This window comes from Polyodon spathula, chromosome 6 (assembly GCF_017654505.1).
Source record: "Polyodon spathula isolate WHYD16114869_AA chromosome 6, ASM1765450v1, whole genome shotgun sequence".
Lineage (NCBI taxonomy): Eukaryota > Metazoa > Chordata > Actinopteri > Acipenseriformes > Polyodontidae > Polyodon > Polyodon spathula.
The window spans coordinates 6,991,106-7,011,912 of record NC_054539.1 but is presented as its reverse complement, the minus strand read 5'-3'; the positions used below and the strand labels follow the sequence as shown (position 1 = coordinate 7,011,912).

At 36.7% G+C, this 20,807-nt stretch overlaps 1 protein-coding gene across 6 annotated transcripts in view; it reads left to right on the top strand.

Annotated features, from left to right (window-relative positions):
• The window catches only part of LOC121316738 (ryanodine receptor 2), a 201,552-nt gene that overhangs the window by 167,097 nt on the left and 13,648 nt on the right, over positions 1 to 20,807 (top strand). For all 6 annotated transcript variants that reach the window (XM_041251871.1, XM_041251876.1, XM_041251875.1 and 3 more), the window contains 14 exons: positions 1,289 to 1,339; positions 5,562 to 5,661; positions 5,956 to 6,035; positions 6,379 to 6,455; positions 6,546 to 6,619; positions 11,847 to 11,927; positions 13,032 to 13,120; positions 13,931 to 14,059; positions 14,404 to 14,508; positions 14,747 to 14,828; positions 15,792 to 17,092; positions 18,491 to 18,558; positions 20,375 to 20,522; positions 20,616 to 20,702. In XM_041251871.1, the coding sequence (XP_041107805.1) occupies positions 1,289 to 1,339; positions 5,562 to 5,661; positions 5,956 to 6,035; positions 6,379 to 6,455; positions 6,546 to 6,619; positions 11,847 to 11,927; positions 13,032 to 13,120; positions 13,931 to 14,059; positions 14,404 to 14,508; positions 14,747 to 14,828; positions 15,792 to 17,092; positions 18,491 to 18,558; positions 20,375 to 20,522; positions 20,616 to 20,702 (2,472 nt within the window). The remainder of the gene's footprint in view (positions 1 to 1,288; positions 1,340 to 5,561; positions 5,662 to 5,955; positions 6,036 to 6,378; positions 6,456 to 6,545; positions 6,620 to 11,846; positions 11,928 to 13,031; positions 13,121 to 13,930; positions 14,060 to 14,403; positions 14,509 to 14,746; positions 14,829 to 15,791; positions 17,093 to 18,490; positions 18,559 to 20,374; positions 20,523 to 20,615; positions 20,703 to 20,807) is intronic.

Below are 20,807 nucleotides of genomic sequence, written 5' to 3'. Positions count from 1 at the left end.
TGGATAAGTATCTGCCTGTACTTCTCAGCATTGAGGAGACCATTAATTCTGACCAAATCCCCAACTCCATTTGCAGAAATGCAGCCCCAAACTTGCAAGGAACCTCCACCATGCTTCACTGTTGCCTGCAGACACTCATTCGTGTACCGCTCTCCAGCCCTTCGGCGAACAAACTGCCTTCTGCTACAGCCAAATATTTCAAATTTTGACTCATCAGTCCAGAGCACCTGCTGCCATTTTTCTGCACCCCAGTTCCTGTGTTTTTGTGCATAGTTGAGTCGCTTGGCCTTGTTTCCATGCTGGAGCTATGGCTTTTTGGCCGCAAGTCTTCCATGAAGGCCACTTCTGACCAGACTTCTCTGGACAGTAGATGGGTGTACCAAGGTCCCACTGCTTTCTGCCAATTCTGAGCTGATGGCATTGCTGGACATCTTCCTATTGCGAAGGGAAGTAAGCATGATGTGTCTTTCATCTGCTGCAGTAAGTTTCCTTGGCCGACCACTGCGTCTACGGTCCTCAACGTTGCCTGTTTCTTTGTGCTTCTTCAAAAGAGCTTGGAAAGCACATCTGGAAACCCCTGTCTGTCTTTAAATTTCTGCCTGGGAGAGACCTTACTGATGCAGTATAACTACCTTGTGTCTTGTTGCTGTGCTCAGTCTTGCCATGGTGTATGACTTTTGACAGTAAACTGTCTTCAGCAACCTCATCTTGTTAGCTGAGTTTGGCTGTTCCTCACAGTTTTATTCCTCCTACATAGCTGTTTCTGTTTCAGTTAATGATTGTGTTTCAACCTACATATTGAATTGATGATCATTAGCACCTGTTTGGTATAATTGTTTAATCATACACCTGACTATATGCCTACAAAATCCCTGACTTTGTGCAAGTGTACCTAGAAGAATTGATGCTGTTTTAAAGGCAAAGGGTGGTCACACCAAATATGGATTTGATTTAGATTTTTCTTCTGTTCACTCACTTTGCATTTTGTTAATTGATAAATATAATCTTTAACATGTCTATTTTTGAAAGAGACACAGGTTAATCATACAGACACACTTCTGTACTGTTTTACAAAATAATGTTTCTGTATGTTCCTGTTATATAAACTATGACTTATCAGGTTTGAAATTCCACAAGAGTAGGCCCCTTTGGGATATGTTTGGCCACCCCTGGCATTTGTGAATGGTGGTGCATAAGGAGTGGTAAAAGGAGCATTAGGATAGGAAATCCATAGATACTTATCAGTAACATTTTTGATGATCGTTTACTCTTGTGTGTCTTAATCCAGAGCTGTCATGATGAAGAAGAAGAGGATGGAGAAGAAGTGAAAAGCTTTGAAGTAAGATATTTCATTCTCCTGTTCAGTATTGCTCATATCCAATTACAGACACTCCCTTTTTATTTGCACATGGCTGCTTCCACACAGCAAGCAGATGGCATACTGGGAGGCAACTTTAGTTGTATCTCCACTACAATAATGAAACTGTTTATGTCTGTGATGTTCTTAATCTACCTTTTGTGTAAGTGTGATTAACCAACACACATGCTGCGTACAGTATCATGTCATTTAATGCAATGCTGATATAATGTGATAAAGAGACGCTAGAAGAGTTTCTGTATCGGGATGGTAAAATATTCCAGTATTTAAAAAAAAGAAAAATCTCCAACAGTTTAAATGATCGCTTTTTGATTTGGATGTGGATGCTTTTTGTAATTTTTAAACTGAAAGGCTGGCTGGAATTATGTCACGTGTTTGGTTTTGATACACTTTAGGTATATTGGACCCACCCTCTAAGTACAATGTTAAGCATGTCTGGAATAAAATCTGAACCCTAGTCCCAGACTTCTGGAGTGTTATACACTGATCCACTTCTTAATGTAGAGGCTCATTTTCTGTGCGTTTAGTCTGGAATGTACTCCTATTTGTTTGTTTTTTTGAAAGCTGAAAAATCCATGTTAATGTCAGAAAATAAGAAACTAATAACTTGTGTCTATTCAAGTGATCTAAACTGGATGTTAATACATATTAATCCTGGGACCAAACCTGTAATTTTACAAAAAATATGCACATTCACAAAAGAGGAGTAAATTACAGACTGCAGTACTACTATTCAACAAGACCTATATGGTAAATACTTACCTAATGCAAGTTGGTGAAGCCGCAGTAATGCAAATGTAAGTAATTATATTAACAGTTTTAACGTATACATGTATACATTTTTTATGATTTCATCCATAAACATCCACATTACAATAGCCATTTACAGCACCTATGTACAGGCAAGAATGCTGCCCTCTGGTACTATCCTGTACCATAAACACCTATTCTTTTGTTCCATTCAGTACTGGAACATGCTCTGTTTCATTGCTGTAATCAGATTGCACCTTTCATGCTGTTACTAAAAGGATTACCAGATTATGTTTTTTTTGTGACCAAAATCCTAATAAAATAAAATGTTTCAGTGTAATGCAAAAGGTGTAATCTGAATCTATTTGCATGCCATGCTGTTAGTACTGTTATTGCATTGGTATCGCGAGAATTAAAGCTGCACTATTACAATGAAACAGATGGTAGTTATAGCTATGACAACAGAAATACAAATACAAATATTATATATTAGAATTTTTGTATTATTTATTTATTTGGCAGACACCTTTATCAAAGGCGACTTACAGGTATTATAGGGCAGTACAGGGTTACAGTGCAAGATTGATATTTAAGTACAGTGAAGTTTACAGTAAGTGTAATAATACTAATAGAATACAATATGAAATAGGATGCAACTAATTAAGGTTACAACAAGTTCAGGCAAGTCCTGTGCAGAGTAGGAGGGGTAAGGCAAGAGATCTGCAAGAGCAGTCTAAACAGAGGTGTCTTGAGGCGGTCGAAGGCAGTGAGAGAGACGGAGCAGTCCTGAAATTCTCCAGTAACTGGTTCCACCACAGAGGGGCTATTAATTTTATAGTGCTGCAGAAAAATACAATACTAAATAAAATTTCAATTTAGGTAGAGTAACTACTTTATCAAAATCTAAAACTATTTTGTAATTAGTAAGGATGATTTCACTGATTATTTACAGTACCTCTAGTATTCTACTGCCTCTACTATGATGTGGCGAGGTGCCCCACCCCTGTGCAAATTTTTTGTTTTATTTTTTATGTTGTGTGTTATTGTTGGTGTGTATATATTGATGGATGGGGTATAATGTAGGCTCTGTAGCACAAGTGATTCAAAATGTATATTTGTATTTAGGCATGGGGATTGCACAATCACTTCACATGCATATACAGTGTGTAGTAGCATGTGGGCACGGGGATTGCACAAATTAGTTCATGAACTGGGGTTCAGATGAACGATTAATTAGCAATAGCACCGTTTTGTTCTGTGCTAGTGTTTGTGGTTTTTTTTCAAACCTTTTGTTTCGTTTATTTATCATTAAACCGCGCAGCAGCACATTCATATCCTACCCTGAGTGAGAGATTTGTGCCTTTGTATATATAGCTGTGCGGGATTCAATTGCTAATTAATCATTCACTTGAACCCTGGCACCTAAACTAATTTGTGCAATCCGCGAGCCCACATGTATGCATTTTGAATCACTCGTGCTACATAGCCTACATTATACCCTGTGCACCACTATATACACACCAACAATAACACACCACATAAAACACCCCGCCACATATGGCTAAAACCTTTACTCTTTGAATTTGTGCTTTTTACTGTAATATCACTTCCTAATATTTACTAATGGCTTATCTATAATTAAATTACAAGTAAATAGGAAAACATAATATTAAATATGTAGATTACTGTAGTAAATTGATTTAGTCCCTTTAAAACATGTCTTCAGAAGATGTAGTGCAGCTTTAATTTTGTTTTAAAAGGTTTACTAAATCACAATTTGTTCTTGTTTACTATGTAGTTACGCTGTAGGGAAGAGGGTGAAGTAGGAAGGCAGATCATTGAGACTTTAGCATGGCTAAGTAAAGCAAGGCTGCTCATTTTTTTTTAAAGCTTTTTTTTCTTTCAACTTACAAAGAAATTAACATTAGTTAAAAAACATAAAAGACTAGCTGCTTTACATTTATAGTATGAAATGATTAAATTTTGTTTCCGCAGCACAATATTATCAAAGATTTAAGCAACAAATTTGCCAACGACGTGGAAAAATCTCTGGTAACAACACTCACTATCTGTGTTGGTCGCATTTTTTCATTTCTTTTTAAAGGTTTCTCATTCATTTGGACCCATTTCCCCCAACTTTTCATTCTTTAAACAAGCCCTCATTTTTTTAAACCTCTTCCATCTTCAAGTGTCTTTTGCCTAGTTCTGATGGAAAGTTTAAGGCAGCAAAGCTGGCAGTATAATAGGCTATTGCTGCTAGTGCTAAGTTGCTCCTTTTTGCTGCTGCCACTGCTGTTGCTTCTGCACCCAAGCAACCATACATGTTTCAGCAGTTATGTTGTGGACATGATACTAATTGAGAGATTCATGTCCCTTTTAACTGAGCTTAAAACCGGCATGCCATTCGATGGGCTTACTTTTATCATAGGGCTCTATGCAAGCTTACATTTTTATACTCTAAAGCTACTGCTTTTATATTTGTACTTTTTAAAAATTTTCGAGCAACTAAAAAGTGCAAACCAGTTTTCCATGATGCCTAACTCTAAGGGATGGATTCAGTTATAAATGTTTGGTTCTATATGACCCAAGCCATGTTCTGTGGCGAAATTTGATCAAACATTATGTATGTGTTTTCAAATAAAGGCTTACTTGTATACTTTTGCAGGGGTGCATTTTATGTTTCCTCCTACCTCTGGGCATTTAGATTGAAAATTGCCACAGAACAGGGGTCATAAATGATTGCAATATATTTAGAATGAATCCACCCGCAAGTTGTAGCTGATCAGCTCTGCCTTACAGCCGGAATATGCTCCAATCCCAGTTCGTCTGGTTTAACAACCAGTTATTTATTAGCAGGCAGTCTCGTCAAGAGTCCACGGCGCCGAGACAGACCAATCAAACTTGAATGCACATTACTTATTCCCACCCCTATATTTCAGAAGCCATCCATGATAGGTTAATAATTCAAAGAGGTGTGTTTTCCTGACACATAGTGCTAACCAATCATTGACTTTTTGAGTGATTTGTTGGGTGGTTACAACTTTGGAAAACCGCCTCAAAAAATGTAAATGATGTTCCGATTGGCAGATTTGCTGTCAATAGGGTACTGTAGAAAGCTTGCAATTACTATTTTACTCCCCATTTATCATGTCCATCCATTTTTTTTTTTTTTTTTTTTTTTTTTTTTTTTTTTAATTTTTGGGGGCCACTCTGAGCTCTCGTCAGAACTGGCAGGTAGTGGCAGAAAATGCCCAGGTTCTTAGCAAATTTTGAATCTACCTAAAATATAAATGTGCATCACTTATATATTTCTTATTCAAAATCTGCTGTAGAGCCCTATGGGGGACGTAAAAAAGTAAGCCAAGTAGCAGTCTTGGAGTACAAAGCTAAAAGTCGATCACACTGATCTTCACACTGGGATTTTTGCATTTAGGAAAAAGAAGTGGAAAAGCAGAAGCTTCTCTACCAGCAGGTCAGGCTTCATGACCGAGGGGCGGCAGAGATGGTGCTGCAGATGATTAGTGCCAGCAAAGGTACTCAAGTTAGGCAGTCCTTGTTGAAGACTGTGGTATGATATGACACGTTTAACAGAAGATGTATAGTACACTGCTTAATGTTTAAATATATATACATTAATTATGCAATTCTTTCTCAGTAGTATACCATGGTTAAAGCATAGGAACGTGTAGTAAAGTATAGTAAACATATAATAATGACAAAGTAAATGCATATTGTAGGCATGGTTAAAGTACAGCTTCCTCACATGTCTGATTCTTTTTTTGAGGATCATTGTTGACCTTTTTCATTGAAGTTGTTTTTTTTACAAGGTGAAATGGGTCCAATGGTAGCATCTACTTTGAAGCTTGGAATTGCCATATTAAATGGTGGAAATTCTACGGTACAGCAGGTAAATGCATAACCTTCAGCTCTTCTTTTTCTCTCTTTTCTGTACTCCCAGTCAAAATGTTATATTGCTGGACTGTTAAAAGACTGTTCTCAGTTACTTCCTGATGCACAAACAACATATCATAAACAACACAAAAACAGCTTCCAGCCCATCACAACAGAAAATGAGAATGAGTTACGGACATGACACGGAGCTTCAAACATGTCTTTAAGTCCTTGCTGTGGTTGAAACTTGTGGCACAAGACTATATAGGGTCACGATACTAAAGCCTTCACGTCTGTGTGAAAAGATAACAGGTTTATGTTTATATATTAAATGGTATTCTTGGTTGCTTCTTCTGTAGAAAATGCTTGATTATCTGAAGGACAAAAAGGATGTTGGCTTCTTTCAAAGCCTGGCTGGTCTCATGCAGTCTTGCAGGTAATTGACTGTAAATCTTCCTCATAATTATTTTCTAGTGGACAGTAACTGGGACTCACAGCTCCTTTTCATCTGTTCCTTTTATTTCAGCGTCCTTGACCTCAATGCTTTTGAAAGACAGAACAAAGCAGAAGGTCTTGGGATGGTTACAGAGGAAGGATCAGGTAAATACAATTACTAAAATCTAAAAAGCATTCATATAATAATTCTAGCCTAACAGTTAAATTAGAGAAAGGGTTTAATTGTATATATTTTTGAAAAGTAATAATAATTTATATGACCAACATAGCAAATAATGATCAAAATAGAAACAATAATAATAATAATAATAATAATAATAATAATAATAATAATAATAATAATAATAATAATAATAATACAGATCACAAATAATAGAACACTAAACAGGAAAGGTATTGTATTTTAGAAAACAAAATAGAGGTTTTCTTTTACTTTCTCTTGTCCATTAACACATTACATGAGTATTTGACCTTGTTCCAGTGTTATTAATGCAGATCATCGTAAATCAGGATAGAGACATGTTAATATTAGTAAATAGTAACACTATAATGCACAGCAAATATAAATTGTACTGGAGATATTTTTATCATGATCATCTTTATGTAATGTTGCTGAGAATCCCAGTATCTTACTGATCTTATTACCAGAATGCAGATGAAATGTTATTATTTACAAGTATTACATTTGATTTAGCATGGGAATGGAGTTATGACAATCATACTGCTGGTTTTCGTGTTCTGAAATGTTTATATTTTGAATTCCTCAGACTCAGGTTGCGGTTGCCTTGTCAATTCATCAGTGTTTATTATTTTGTCGTCAGTCTGTTTTGTCATTGCATTGGTGTGGTACAGTTAATGTAAAACAAACATTACTGTGAAAGTACAATAATCCCCACAACATGTCTGTTTTGTCCACATTCATATCCACCTTTTTCTTTATTTCTATGAAACATAACAGAGATGTCTGTCCTTTTATTTTATATTTCGACTCCTTATGTGTGTATATAAATGTCAAGAAAACTATGTTGCATTGTAAAACAAGTGATGGGTGTTTTTGTGTTCCATGTTAATGGGTTTATATTCACAAATTTTGCCTGAAATTTCTAAAGTACAGGGATTTATAAACATTTGTGGAAACTGTGATGCAAAAATAAACTGAAAATGAAAGCAAAAATCTGACCTTCATAAAGTAAAACAAAATATTAATATTAATATTTCCAAAAGCTGGTATGCCAACAAATCTGTATATACTGAAGTTAAGGATGCTATGTCAAAAAGGGCGAACCTACACATAATTAAACATAACTTCATATTCTATTGTACCAGAACTTGAATCTTCTCAATGTCACAGTTTTTTTTTTATATGCACTGTACTGTACAAGAATTAGGTGATGGTGCGGTGCCAGAAGGCTTTGTTCAAGAACATCCTATAAGGCCTCAAGTGGATTGAGTTCCAGTGGAGCTGTCCAACATCTCTGACATGGCTGCCCATTGTGATCACTGTAGTACCTATCCTTGTCATGAACAGAATTGATGGATTCCAACTACATCTGCCATGAATGAAATTGAGCTGCAAGTGGCACATAAGCGTACTTTTCTATAGCCAGACCTTAACCTACTTGAGGTCCTGTCGGAAAGCTTGGCTGGTGACAACTTAGTACAAGGCTTAGGGAAGATTTGTGATTCCTGAGAGCCGCATCACCAAGCTTAAGCCTTCATGGCATTACTGACTTTTCACTTGTGCGACACACTGACACAGGGATAGCAGAAAACCTTAGGACATTACTCAGAATTATGCAGCCATACTTTTTTTTTTTTTTTTTTTTGCTGTCAATTAAAAGTTTTTCCCTGTGTAATATAGTGGGTTTAATTACCTTTTTTGCCATAACACCCTTAAACCTTGGTTGATTTAAAATCCTTTCTATGTTATTTGCTCTATAGTTCTTAGCACTTTCTCTTCTTGTGCTCCCCCCAACTCGTTTCTTTGCAATATTGAATACTGAACCTATTTGTAATCTGTTGAATTCTTACTTTTTCTTTTCTTTTTTTTTCCTTTGGTTTAATTGTACTGTCTTCCCTTCCTCAGTCATCACTCATGAGCGTGGTAATTATAAAATCTGCCATTTCCCTTTGTTAGCTTTGTGTCAGCGCTGTCCAGGTCCTGAACCCAACCCTTTGTTTCCTTAGCAAAATATAAGCTGCTTTTTTTGTTTCAGTTTGCACAAAGTACGGCTGTAGTTCTGTAGCCAACAATTATGTTTTGCCTCCCTCTCAGGATTTGCACAGTATCTGGCACACTAGATGTAAGAGCAGTGAGCTGTTTAAAGTGACCCAGTATTGCAATGGTTGGATGTGGAAAGAACATGTGATGTAGTCCTTTTGTAGCATTTGTGATGCATTCAGTATGGCTTCATGGCTGCACTGGTCTGTGCAAGTGAAGGGTTATGACACCAGTGTCTCAAGTAAAAGTTGTTCACTATGTGTTCTGTGATGTATTCAATGTTGTACCTTTTGTTCGTTAATATGTGTCTTGATTGTTATTATTTATTTAATGATGAAATGATTGATGTTGAGTTAAACTGATCTTGTATTTTCCATCCATACTTCAGTTGTTATCCCAATTTCATGTTTCTGAGAAACAAAATAAAGAACATGTTTATAATCCGCAGTTTCTAAAATGAAAGACCAGACACAGCACATAAGGAAAGCTATTGCTAAGCAATGCATGATTAAATATAGATACTGTAGTTTTAGCTGGGAGTTTGTGTACTGATCATGTGTTGAAACCACAGCGTGGAGGAATTTAATTTTAATTAAAAACAAAATCTCTTGCAGGGAGTGAATTTCTCAGTAGGATAAATTCCTGTCTTTTTGTTCCACAAAAAAAAAAAAAGTTCTAATTGGCTTTAGCTAAAATCAGGTTTACATTTTCAGCACTGTTCTCCTATCATTGAACACATGAAAACCATGTTTGGCACAATTTGTGATTCTCACTGGGTTAAGTGAACACAAGGGTTTCAGTGAGACTGTTTCCCTCAATGTGGATCAGTATCTTCACTATATGTGACTTAATGTACATTGCTAAAGCAGTGCAAGGAAGCTTATCTAAATGAGGTTCACTGCCCTATTTTATAAACCTGTTGCCTGTTTGGATATCTTAAACATTAACCACCATTTTAAAACAAAATAATTACTGGTTAATAATTTGTAAATATAGCTTGCCAAATTGTGAAAAAACACCCTGCTGGAGAACAGGTGTCATGCTGGATGTTTCAACAAATAATATTTAATTTTAAAACTGTACAGAATGCAGTGTAAAGTGTACAAAACCATATACAAGAATAGACACTAAAGTCCAGTCCTGAATCAACTGGCAGCCTGCTGCACTGGTCTATCATACATGTAAAAATAAGCCTGAAAGTGCATTTTACATCATAGATTACCTATTATTAAACAGGTGAATATGTTTTTTTGTATTAAAAATCAAGGGGTTATAATTGCTACACAAGACAGTTAAGGAAGTAATTAGGCCAAGGCAGAAAACCCCACCCAAAAAATGAGAACAAAGAAAGTATTTATTTTGTGTAGTTGGTTAAAAAGACAGGCCGAGCTCCATTAGCAGGATGCTAAGATGAACATAAGAAAAAAAAAAAGGTTTCATTTTAGACAAAACATACAAAGCTATTGCAGAACATATACCTATATTCTTTCGCTGTTCAAGATCTTAGGTTGCTTGCAACTGAGAAAAATGTGTTTCAAGTTTGAAGCGCTTCTCACGATATTTAGAGTCGTTCTTTTCCTACTTAGAAAGCAGACACGCACATTTAAATATCCCCTCCCCTAAATGACTATGAATTGAGTAATCTTCACTGGTACAGACAATTTTTTTTTTTCCTATATCAAAACTGCATAGCAACGCATTTCCTAAAAAATACGGCAAACAGGTTATGAGGAAAACTGTCACGACTTGTGCGTGTAAACACCGCCATTGATAAATGTATATAATTGAGTACATACACAAATATTTGAATGGTGCATTTGAATTGTTTAACTGTCAGTACAGTATTTATTTATTACAAGTATATATTTATGTTGCTGAAATGTTGGGTTATTTCGGGTTAATCTTTTTTTTTTATGTGTTTTACTATTAATGCCAAATAATGAGAAATGTACATTCTTATATTTATTACATTGAATTGGAGGTACAGCTATGTAGTTACAATGTATTTACTAAAAAAACACATGTGCAGTAAACACTGTAGAGCTCATTCAAAGCTCGACTCCAAGCACTTTCAAGCCTGTTTAAATCTATGTATAAAACAGAAGACGTGTTCTGTATTCCACTTCAGATTTAAAAATAAAATCTGCACCTATTTCACAATAAATAAATAAAACATTATACATCACAGAATCATTGTCTATCATACTGTACATCTCTGGTCATAAAGCCATTGTCTCTCCCAATAACCATGACTTCCATTAAACATGGTTGAAGGCAGCATTTTATCAAAGTGTATAGATAATACAGAAACATATGTATGTCACTGTCCTAAAAGGAAGCCAGGGCTGTTGCTTTTAAATGGGTTTAAAGCATTATTGAACACGAGTTCAATGTTTTTGGTACTCTGCTTCCTTCGGGTCAACACATTATATGTTGTTATGAACAGTGAGTAATGGGCTGATTAATTCACAGTGCTTTCTGTAATGCTTTATTCTGTTTGTTTTCTTTAAGCAGACAAATACAATTGTAAAGAATATAATTCAATAGTTTTTTGTTGGTGTGTTCTCAGACAGTTCTGGTGCATAGTTATTTAGTGTCTGGTTGGTCAGTATTACATCGTTAAATACAGTAAAACCTAATGCTGCCTAATAATAAAAAAGTGACATTTTGACGGAATAGCCTTTACAAAGAAGAGTCACTTACGGTGGAATCATTTTACTAAAACTGTATTTGTTGGTGAGAAAAGCAGTCAGAAGGACCCAGTACAATTCTTGGAGAGGGGTGTCCTTTTGTGTGGGTTTACAAACCAGCATCCTAACAGTCATCGTTATAGTGTTTAGAAGTGGTGAACTTGCTATCTGTTAAAGACAGTGCATATGAATAAAATGCTGCCCACTCCATTCTCACTGCTGCAGTAGGCTGACATATATTTTCATGATTTTTTTTTCTTCTTCTTCCTCTTTTTCATCTTGTGAAGCATTAATCTAATTGGGAAGTGTATTGCACATACACTTCAGCAAGAACAGTAGTTATGATTTGTACAGTAAAGACAGCCTCAGGTTTGGCAGGTCTCAGCTGTTGTATTCTATTGTGTGTGTGTGTGTCTGTGTGTTTGTTAATGGGTTCTGTTCTTTTTTCCATACTGTGCAGGAGAAAAGGTGATGCAGGATGATGAGTTTACCTGTGACCTCTTTCGCTTCCTTCAGCTGCTTTGTGAAGGACATAACTCAGGTTTGTGAGTTAGGATGCTGTGTAGATAACAGCTTTTTCTATTATAATTACTGTATACCTATGGTGTGATGGACTGTGGAGGAACTCCACCCCCTAGTTATTACAAGTATAAAAGATATTATAAGAAACTTAAATTTCTTTAACTTAAATCATGTCAAATAGAAGAGAACGAGAACCACATCATAAACTAATATACTTTACCGTGGTCTCAAAGGTTCTCTTCATGGTAAAATATAGTAAAACAAATTACTGCTCATCAATGAGTATTGTTGGTTAGGATATAAGTATTCTGAAACTTAATGTGTTTAATGTCCCCAGTGGCTCATCCAAAAACACTACCATGTGAGTGCAGAGTAAGTCACGATCAGCAATTTGCTGGTTCAGATCCTGGTAGAGCTAGAATCCGGTAGTGTTGCCAGTCTTGACTGGGGGCCCACAGGTTCTTCATTGGCCTTCCACGAGTTGAGGAAAAATCGAATGGGCTTAGTTCATCTCATTGCACTTCAGCAAGCCCAGGAGATTTCCCAGTCAGGGCCCTAACCTCCAGGGTTCAGTAGCTTGGTGACATCTGTGCTTAGGTTCAGATGGTGAAAAGTGGCTATTAGCTTGACAACAGGTACAGAAGTCCACCATTGATCTTTAATTCTCCTGATCGGTAAGTGGGATCAGGAATGAGGTAACATTGGAATTGGGCATTTTAAATTGGGTAGGGAAAAATAAATAAAATAAGCTGCGAGTTTGGAAGAAACAATACTCAAAAGCTTTGTGTTTAAAAGTGCAGGACATCAGAAATAAACCAAATCAAAATGAGTTTAAAAAAGTATTAAAAGGTTAGCCATTAAAACATGTAGATAGAGTGTTGGGGATGTTCAACCAACTATATTGAAAGGGTATGCTGTTGGGTCATAGTAAGAAGTCATTAGGACTCAAATGCTATTTATTTTCATGAATTTCGCAGCAAAGTTCAACACATTGTTAAGTACAATTACAAACACAAAGTATTTCAAACATACTGAATTCTTATTCTCCAGGCACGTACTAAAATGGTAACACATTTTACAGATCTGTGTTTCATGATTTAATGGTCTCCTTTTTGTGCCACAGACTTTCAGAATTATCTGAGGACTCAGACAGGAAACAACACCACAGTGAATATTATTATATCTACAGTTGATTACCTACTGCGAGTTCAGGTACAGTTTCAAGCCAAACTTTATATAAAACGTTAATTGTATTGTTAGCATTGCAGGCTTAGTAGTTTAAAATATGCCTATGTATTTATTTGTCATCACTTTATCATTTCTATGCATTTGAATGAGCATGCACTGAATAATTCTCATATATATATATATATTGTAAACGATCCTCGCACTCACGGAGTTCGTTGCCCCTTTAAGACCAGACCCAGGACACGGAAATGGATTTTGAAGCGCTGACGCGCACTTTTAATAAACACCAATCAAATAAATTAAACAAAACAAACAAACACCTAGCTCCTTCTTTGGAGCACTAACTAAACATAAACAGGAACCTAACTATCACGCAGGACGGCTAAACCGTTTACCTGCCACAAACATTCAAAAACACACCCTCACACAATACCTCGATACGACTGCTCACTCACACAGTCGGGCTCTTCTCTCAGCAGCAGCCCGGAACAGACTGGCTGCCTCTTTTAAATACCCTGCACCTGGCTCTAATTTACAATCACCACCAGGTGCAGGGGATTACTAAACAATAAAACAATTACACAATTAAACCCCATAACACCCAAATGTGCATTCTGACAAGGTTTTTAGCAGGGAAGGATTTTAACCCCCTCCCTGGTACCTTACAATATATATATATATATATATATATATATATATATATATATATATATATATATATATATATATATATATATATATATATATATATAACATTTGTAGGTCCTGTTTTCAACTTCTAAAACGACATTGAGGACTGACATTAAATAAGATACTTCAAAACAGTGTCTCTAGGAATCTATCAGTGACTTCTACTGGTATTATTCTGGGAAAGATGTGATTGATGAGCAAGGACAGCGCAATTTCTCTAAGGCAATTAATGTGGCCAAACAGGTTTTCAATACACTTACAGAATACATCCAGGTAAGATCTGGCTTAGTCTATGGTTATTGCCAGTTTCATGGTAATCAAAAATTAGTAAACAACAAATTTAATAACAATATACTGATTTTTCTTTTCAGATAAACTCATTGGTTCCCAATCAGCAGAGCAATATTTACTGTTAGTTTGTGCCTTATTGTAGTCAGAACAATATGTCTTTTGTCTTGATTTGAGATAGGTACCACAGATGTAATAGAAGTTTGTGATCTCAAATCAAATGCAGTATAGTAAGGCATTAAACAGTTAGTGAGATATTCGGGGTTGAAAACCCTGAATGAAACGTTTCACCCATTCAATACTTCAATGTTATTTCTGTTGCGCTCTAGGGCCCATGTACTGGTAACCAGCAGAGTCTTGCACACAGCAGACTGTGGGATGCGGTGGTTGGGTTTCTTCACGTGTTTGCACACATGCAAATGAAGCTATCCCAGGTTGGTGTAATCTAAGCAATTCAAATACCTGAAGAGAAGTTAACTGTTCCCATCTCCGTTACTTGTCTGATATTATATCTTTTAAACTAATATAACTTACTGCAATTTTACAATAATCAGAAACAAATGTATAGATTTTTTCTGACTTTAAACATATGTTGAAATGCATTTAATATTAGCATTGATGGTTTGGCAGTGGGGTGGTACCGATTGAGAAGTAAAACATTCTGTTTTGCAGGATTCCAGTCAAATTGAGTTACTGAAGGAGTTAATGGACCTCCAAAAAGACATGGTAGTTATGTTGTTGTCAATGTTAGAAGGTGAGACTGGACTATTGCATTTCTGCTTGACTTGTAGCTTAACACGCATAACCAGGTACATACAGTGTATTTAAACATTATTTGTCATCTTGCGTTTTGCACAAGCAACTGCAGAAACTTGGGACTATTGGTTAAAAGTTTTAATATTTAAACTTCTTCGATTACTTTTGTTTTGCGTTTTCTTTTAATTAAAATTCTCTTGATTCTCAATCATCGCAGATTGATTCATTATTGATGAACACCGCCTAAAGGGGTGTTTTTCTTTGATTACTCAAATGGAATTTCTCATTAATTCCTTCATAAGTTCTGCTGAATAATACATGGGTAACCTTGTGTCCATATGCTTGGTAATGCTTTCATGCTAAATAGTGGGTACATACCAATAGTTGACAGTTGTATGATTATAATTGGTACAGAAGGAAAAATCTCTGCTGGTTCTAAATCAGAAGTTTTATACTAGTGATCAAGTCCAATTATGTAGGTTATAATTTTGAAATCTATTAGTGAATGCATAGTTTATATATATATCATATATTATATATATAGATATATATATATATATATATATATATATATATATATATATATATATATATAACTATAAAACCGACACGATTGATTTTCAATGATTTAATTGAAAGGTAAGAATGTATTAAAGAATACATTTTCACAAACTAACAAGACCTAATTGCAAGTTTTCTAAATAAATGCCTGCCAGTTACAAAAGTGTATGTTGCAACACCACAAGTGTTAGGCTGTTTATTATTAAAACATTAAAAATACAATATAGTGACTCACGTGGTTGTATTAATCCATTATTCAACAATTCTCTATTTTCAAATTGAATGATACAAAATAATTGCATCATTAATGTTTTAAGCAGCTGTGATTAAGCCTGGGTTAACATCAATGTGTGCGCCACTAAAACATTAAAAAAAGTCACAACGTCTTATTTTTTTTTAGGGAATGTGGTTAATGGAACCATTGGCAAGCAGATGGTTGACATGTTAGTAGAGTCATCCAACAACGTGGAAATGATTCTGAAGTTCTTTGACATGTTTCTCAAGTTAAAAGACTTGACATCATCTGATACATTTAAAGAGTATGACCCTGATGCTAAAGGCCTGATCTCAAAGCGGGACTTTCACAAGGCCATGGAAAGCCACAAACACTACACCCAGTCAGAAACGGAATTCCTTCTCTCTTGTGCGGAGACAGATGAGAACGAGCTGCTGGACTATGAGGAGTTTGTGGAAAGGTTCCACGAACCAGCCAAAGACATTGGCTTCAATGTGGCTGTCTTGTTGACCAATCTGTCTGAGCATATGCCTCATGATACCCGTTTGCAGACTTTTTTGGAACTTGCTGAGAGTGTGCTTAATTACTTCCAGCCTTACCTTGGTCGTATTGAGATCATGGGCAGTGCCAAACGCATCGAGCGGGTCTACTTTGAAATCAGTGAGTCCAGTCGGACGCAGTGGGAAAAGCCACAGGTGAAGGAGTCCAAAAGGCAGTTCATCTTTGATGTGGTGAATGAAGGTGGGGAGAAGGAAAAAATGGAACTTTTTGTAAACTTTTGCGAGGACACCATCTTTGAAATGCAGCTAGCCGCTCAGCTAACAGGCGAGAGGTCTGCCAACAAGGAAGAGAATGAGAAGGATAAGCCTGAAGAGGAGAATCCCGAAATGGGGTTCTTCTCCATTACCACAATGCGCACGGCTCTCTTTGCACTGAGGTACAACGTGATGATGCTCATGAAGGTACTTTCCATGAAGAGCCTTAAAAAGCAGATGAAGAAGATGAAGAAGATGACTGTAAAAGACATGATCATGACCCTCATCTCATTCTACTGGAGCATGTTACTGGGACTTTTCCATTTCACATTCAGCGTATCAAGGGGTTTCTTTCGCATCATGTACAGCACTTTTCTCGGAGGAAGTCTGGTGGAAGGAGCCAAAAAAATCAAAGTGGCCGACCTCTTAGCCAATATGCCTGATCCAACGCAGGATGAGGTCCGTGGGGAGGACGAGGAAATCGAGAAGAAGCACCCTGACACGGCAATGCCTTCTGAAGACCTAGCAGACTTAGCAGTTGCCTCTGATGATGGTGACCTCCTTTCAGACATTTTTGGGTTAGATTTAAGGCGGGAAGGTGGACAATATAAACTTATGCCTCACAATCCAAATGCTAGTCTGAGCGAACTAATTACCTCACCCTCTCCTCCGCTTCCACCACCCTCACCTGTGCTAAGAAGACGACACCAGGTAATGTATAAAAACTAATGATTTGTGTGTTTTGTGAGTGTGTGCATATATTCTGTTAGCAGCTACTGTAAATAATTTTATTATGCGATTTTCACGTATCAAAAAAAAATTGAAAACATTTTTGGTGCATATATGAATGCTTTCAGTGGTTGATGCATAAGAAATTCACACTACCGCTACAGGGCGTAAGTACCGACATTACCGATATTGATGTGGACCTGAAAACATCCACAATTAAGCCAAAGCATGCAAACTGGTTTATGTCTGTTCTCCATGAACTAGGAAAAAAAAAAGAAATTATCATTTCAGGCTGGTGTCTTCCGGAGATATTGAATGCAGTTAAGGAAAGCCGCACTTCCAGCGCAAGTGATATTCCTGTGTAAAAAAAACAAAAAAAAAAAAAAACAAAAAAAAACAAACGAGAACTGGATTTGAAATTGTTCTTTCAGATTGGTTTACGGTTCAGAAACTTCATATTTGGTACAATTTAGACTATCTTCTAAATAATGAAGTTACTGTAAATGTATTCATTTTCATGTTTTGCTATGGTATATTATAATTCTGTAAAATCCATGTTGTAACTGTGGGTGGCTATTTTTTTTAGAACATTCCACATAGCTTTTCTGTGACCCTCTCTTGTAAATTAAAAAATAAAATTTTTGGTTTAAAGATATTACAAAAAAATATAAAAAAAATGATTTAACTTTGGTAAATACTTTCTAGTAGCATTTCTGTTCATTTGCTATGATATCAGAATTTGCATTCAGTTCTGTTTTGGAGTTAATATTGCACTAGTAGGCCGATACTCTGCGTACAGCACTTTAAATGTCTCTGAAATTGTTTGTATAGTTCTTGCATTAGAAACAGTTTTGGTTGATTGATTTTCATATTAATTTTCCTGTCACTAAATTATGTTTTGTATGTAGTATTGTGTATCTTTCTTTCCATAAAAAGAACCCTGTGATAATCGTGTTACATGAGCCTATGTGTAAGTACACTGTATGAATGCACTAAAATGTTTTATTTTATTTGTATTTTTTTAAGGCACATACAGTAATATTAAACATCATCAGGTCTTCATGGAGCACAGTTGGTCTACTGGGTGTGATTTGCCAATTATTTTGACAGCAAACATTTCAGTATTTACAGTATGCTCTTAATATATGATGAGAATTTTGTTTTGCTCAAAAGTCTCCTTACATTATTCTCAAAGAGCATAGCTTCCTCCCTGGCCCATTGCCTCTCAACAGAGACTGAAAAATAGGATAAGGAGCCCCACAGGCATAGAGACACATTATCTTTACACTGCACATCTTTATAATTGTATATACATTATTATTTATGAGGTTGGTTGCCACTTCGAAGGATTTCATTTTAGTGCTTTTTAAACTGTTTTAGGGTGAGGGGTTCAAAGAAGAAGAAAGAGAAGAAAAAGAAGAAAATAAGTCTGAACCAGAAAAGGCAGAGTATGTAGACTTCCAGATGCTTAATTTCATAATGCATTACTAATATGACACACTGATTCACTTGCATGATATGCACTATAGGACATACAATGGGACAAAATTATGTACGCTGAACAAAAATATAAACGCAGCATGTAAAGTGTTGGTTCCATGTTTCATGAGCTGAAATAAAAGATCCCAGAAATTTTCCATACGCACAAAAAGCTTATTTCTCTCAAATTTTGTGCACAAATTTGTTAACATCCATGTTAGTGAGCATTTCTCCTTTGCCAAGATAATCCATCCACCTGACAGGTGTGGCATATCAAGAAGCTGATTAAACAGCATGATCATTACACAGGTGTACCTTGTGCTGGGGACAATAAAAGGCCACTCTAAAATGTGCAGTTTTGTCACACAACACAATGCCACAGATGTCTCAAGTTTTGAGGGAGCGTGTAATTAGCATGATGACTGCAGGAATGTCCACCAGAGCTGTTGCCAGAGAATTGAATGTTCATTTCTCTACCATAAGCCGCCTCCAACGTCGTTTTAGAGAATTTGGCAGTACGTCCAACCGGCCTCACAATGGCAGACCACGCGTAACCACACCAGCACAGGACCTCCACATCCGGCTTCTTCAACTGTGTGATCATCTGACAGTTGATGAAACTGTGGGTTTGTACAACTGCAGAATTTCTGCACAAACTGTCAGAAACCATCTCAAGGAAGCTCATCTGCGTGCTTGTCATCCTCACCAGGGTCTTGACCCGACTGCAGTTCGGCGTCGTAACCGACTTTAGTGGGCAAATGCTCACCTTCGATGGTCAATGGCACGCTGGAGAAATGTGCTCTTCACGGATGAATCCCGGTTTCAACCGTACTGGGCAGATGGCAGGCAGCATGTATGGTGTCGTGTGAGCGAGCGGTTTGCTGATGTCAATGTTGTGAACAGAGTGCCCCATGGTGGGGTTATGGTATGGGCAGGCATAAGCTATGGACAGCGAACGCATTTGCATTTTATCGATGGCAATTTGAATGCACAGAGATACCGTGACGAGATCCTGAGGCCCATTGTCGTGCCATTCATCCGCCGCCATCACCTCATGTTTCAGCATGATAATGCACAGCCCCATGTCACAAGGATCTGTACACAATTCCTGGAAGCTGAACATGTACTACTTTTTCAATGGACTGCATACTTACTAGACATGTCACTCACTGAGCATGTTTGGGATGCTCTGGGTCGACGTGTATGACAGCGTGTTCCAGTTCATGCCAATATCCAGCAACTTCGCACAGCCATTGAAGAGGAGTTGGACAACATCCCACAGGCCACAATCAACAGCCTGATCAACTCTATGAGAAGGAGATGTGTCGCGCTGCATGAGGCAAATGGTGGTCACACCAGATACTGACTGGTTTTCTGATCCATTCTCCTACCTTTTTTTTAAGGTATCTGTGACTAACAGATGCATATCTGTATTCCCAGTCATGTGAAATCTATAGATTAGGGCCTAATGAATTTATTTCAATTGACTGATTTCCTTATATGAACTGTAACTCAGTAAAATCTTTGAAATTGTTGCATGTTGCGTTTATATTTTTGTTCAGTGTATGTCACTTCCCTAAGGTAATTATAATAATATTAATATTATTATATTGATATATGTGAAAAAAATATTCTTACTAAAATACTATTATTAAAAAACAAACAAAAAAAACATTATATTGCCAGCATTGACTTTTTTTTCTTTTCATGTTATTGTAATGTGTGTGTGTGTGTGTGTGTGTGTGTGTGTGTGTGTGTGTGTGTGTGCGCACATGTCTGTTTCAGAGGGGAAGATGGTGAGAAGCAGGGAAAGCCAAAGGAAGAGAAACCCAAACAGAAAATTAGGCAGCACCATGCCCTGAAATCAGATGAGCCAGAAATACAAGAATCTGCGTTTTGGAAAAAAATTCTAGCATACCAACGAAAGCTGCTTGTGAGGATCCTTTCTCATCGTGATACAGCACATTCTCCAATGCAATGGGGGGCATTCCCATCATAAGTAACGCTTATCTTCTTTCCTCTGCAGAATTACTTTGCACGTAACTTCTACAACATGAGGATGCTGGCTCTGTTTGTTGCCTTTGCAATCAACTTCATTCTCCTTTTCTACAAGGTGAGACAAAAGCACAGACAAAAACAGATTTTCTATCTTTTTTTTAGGATGCCCATGTGTCAAGATGTGAGTGGTGCAGAAATGACATGAAGTCAAAGCAGAAGG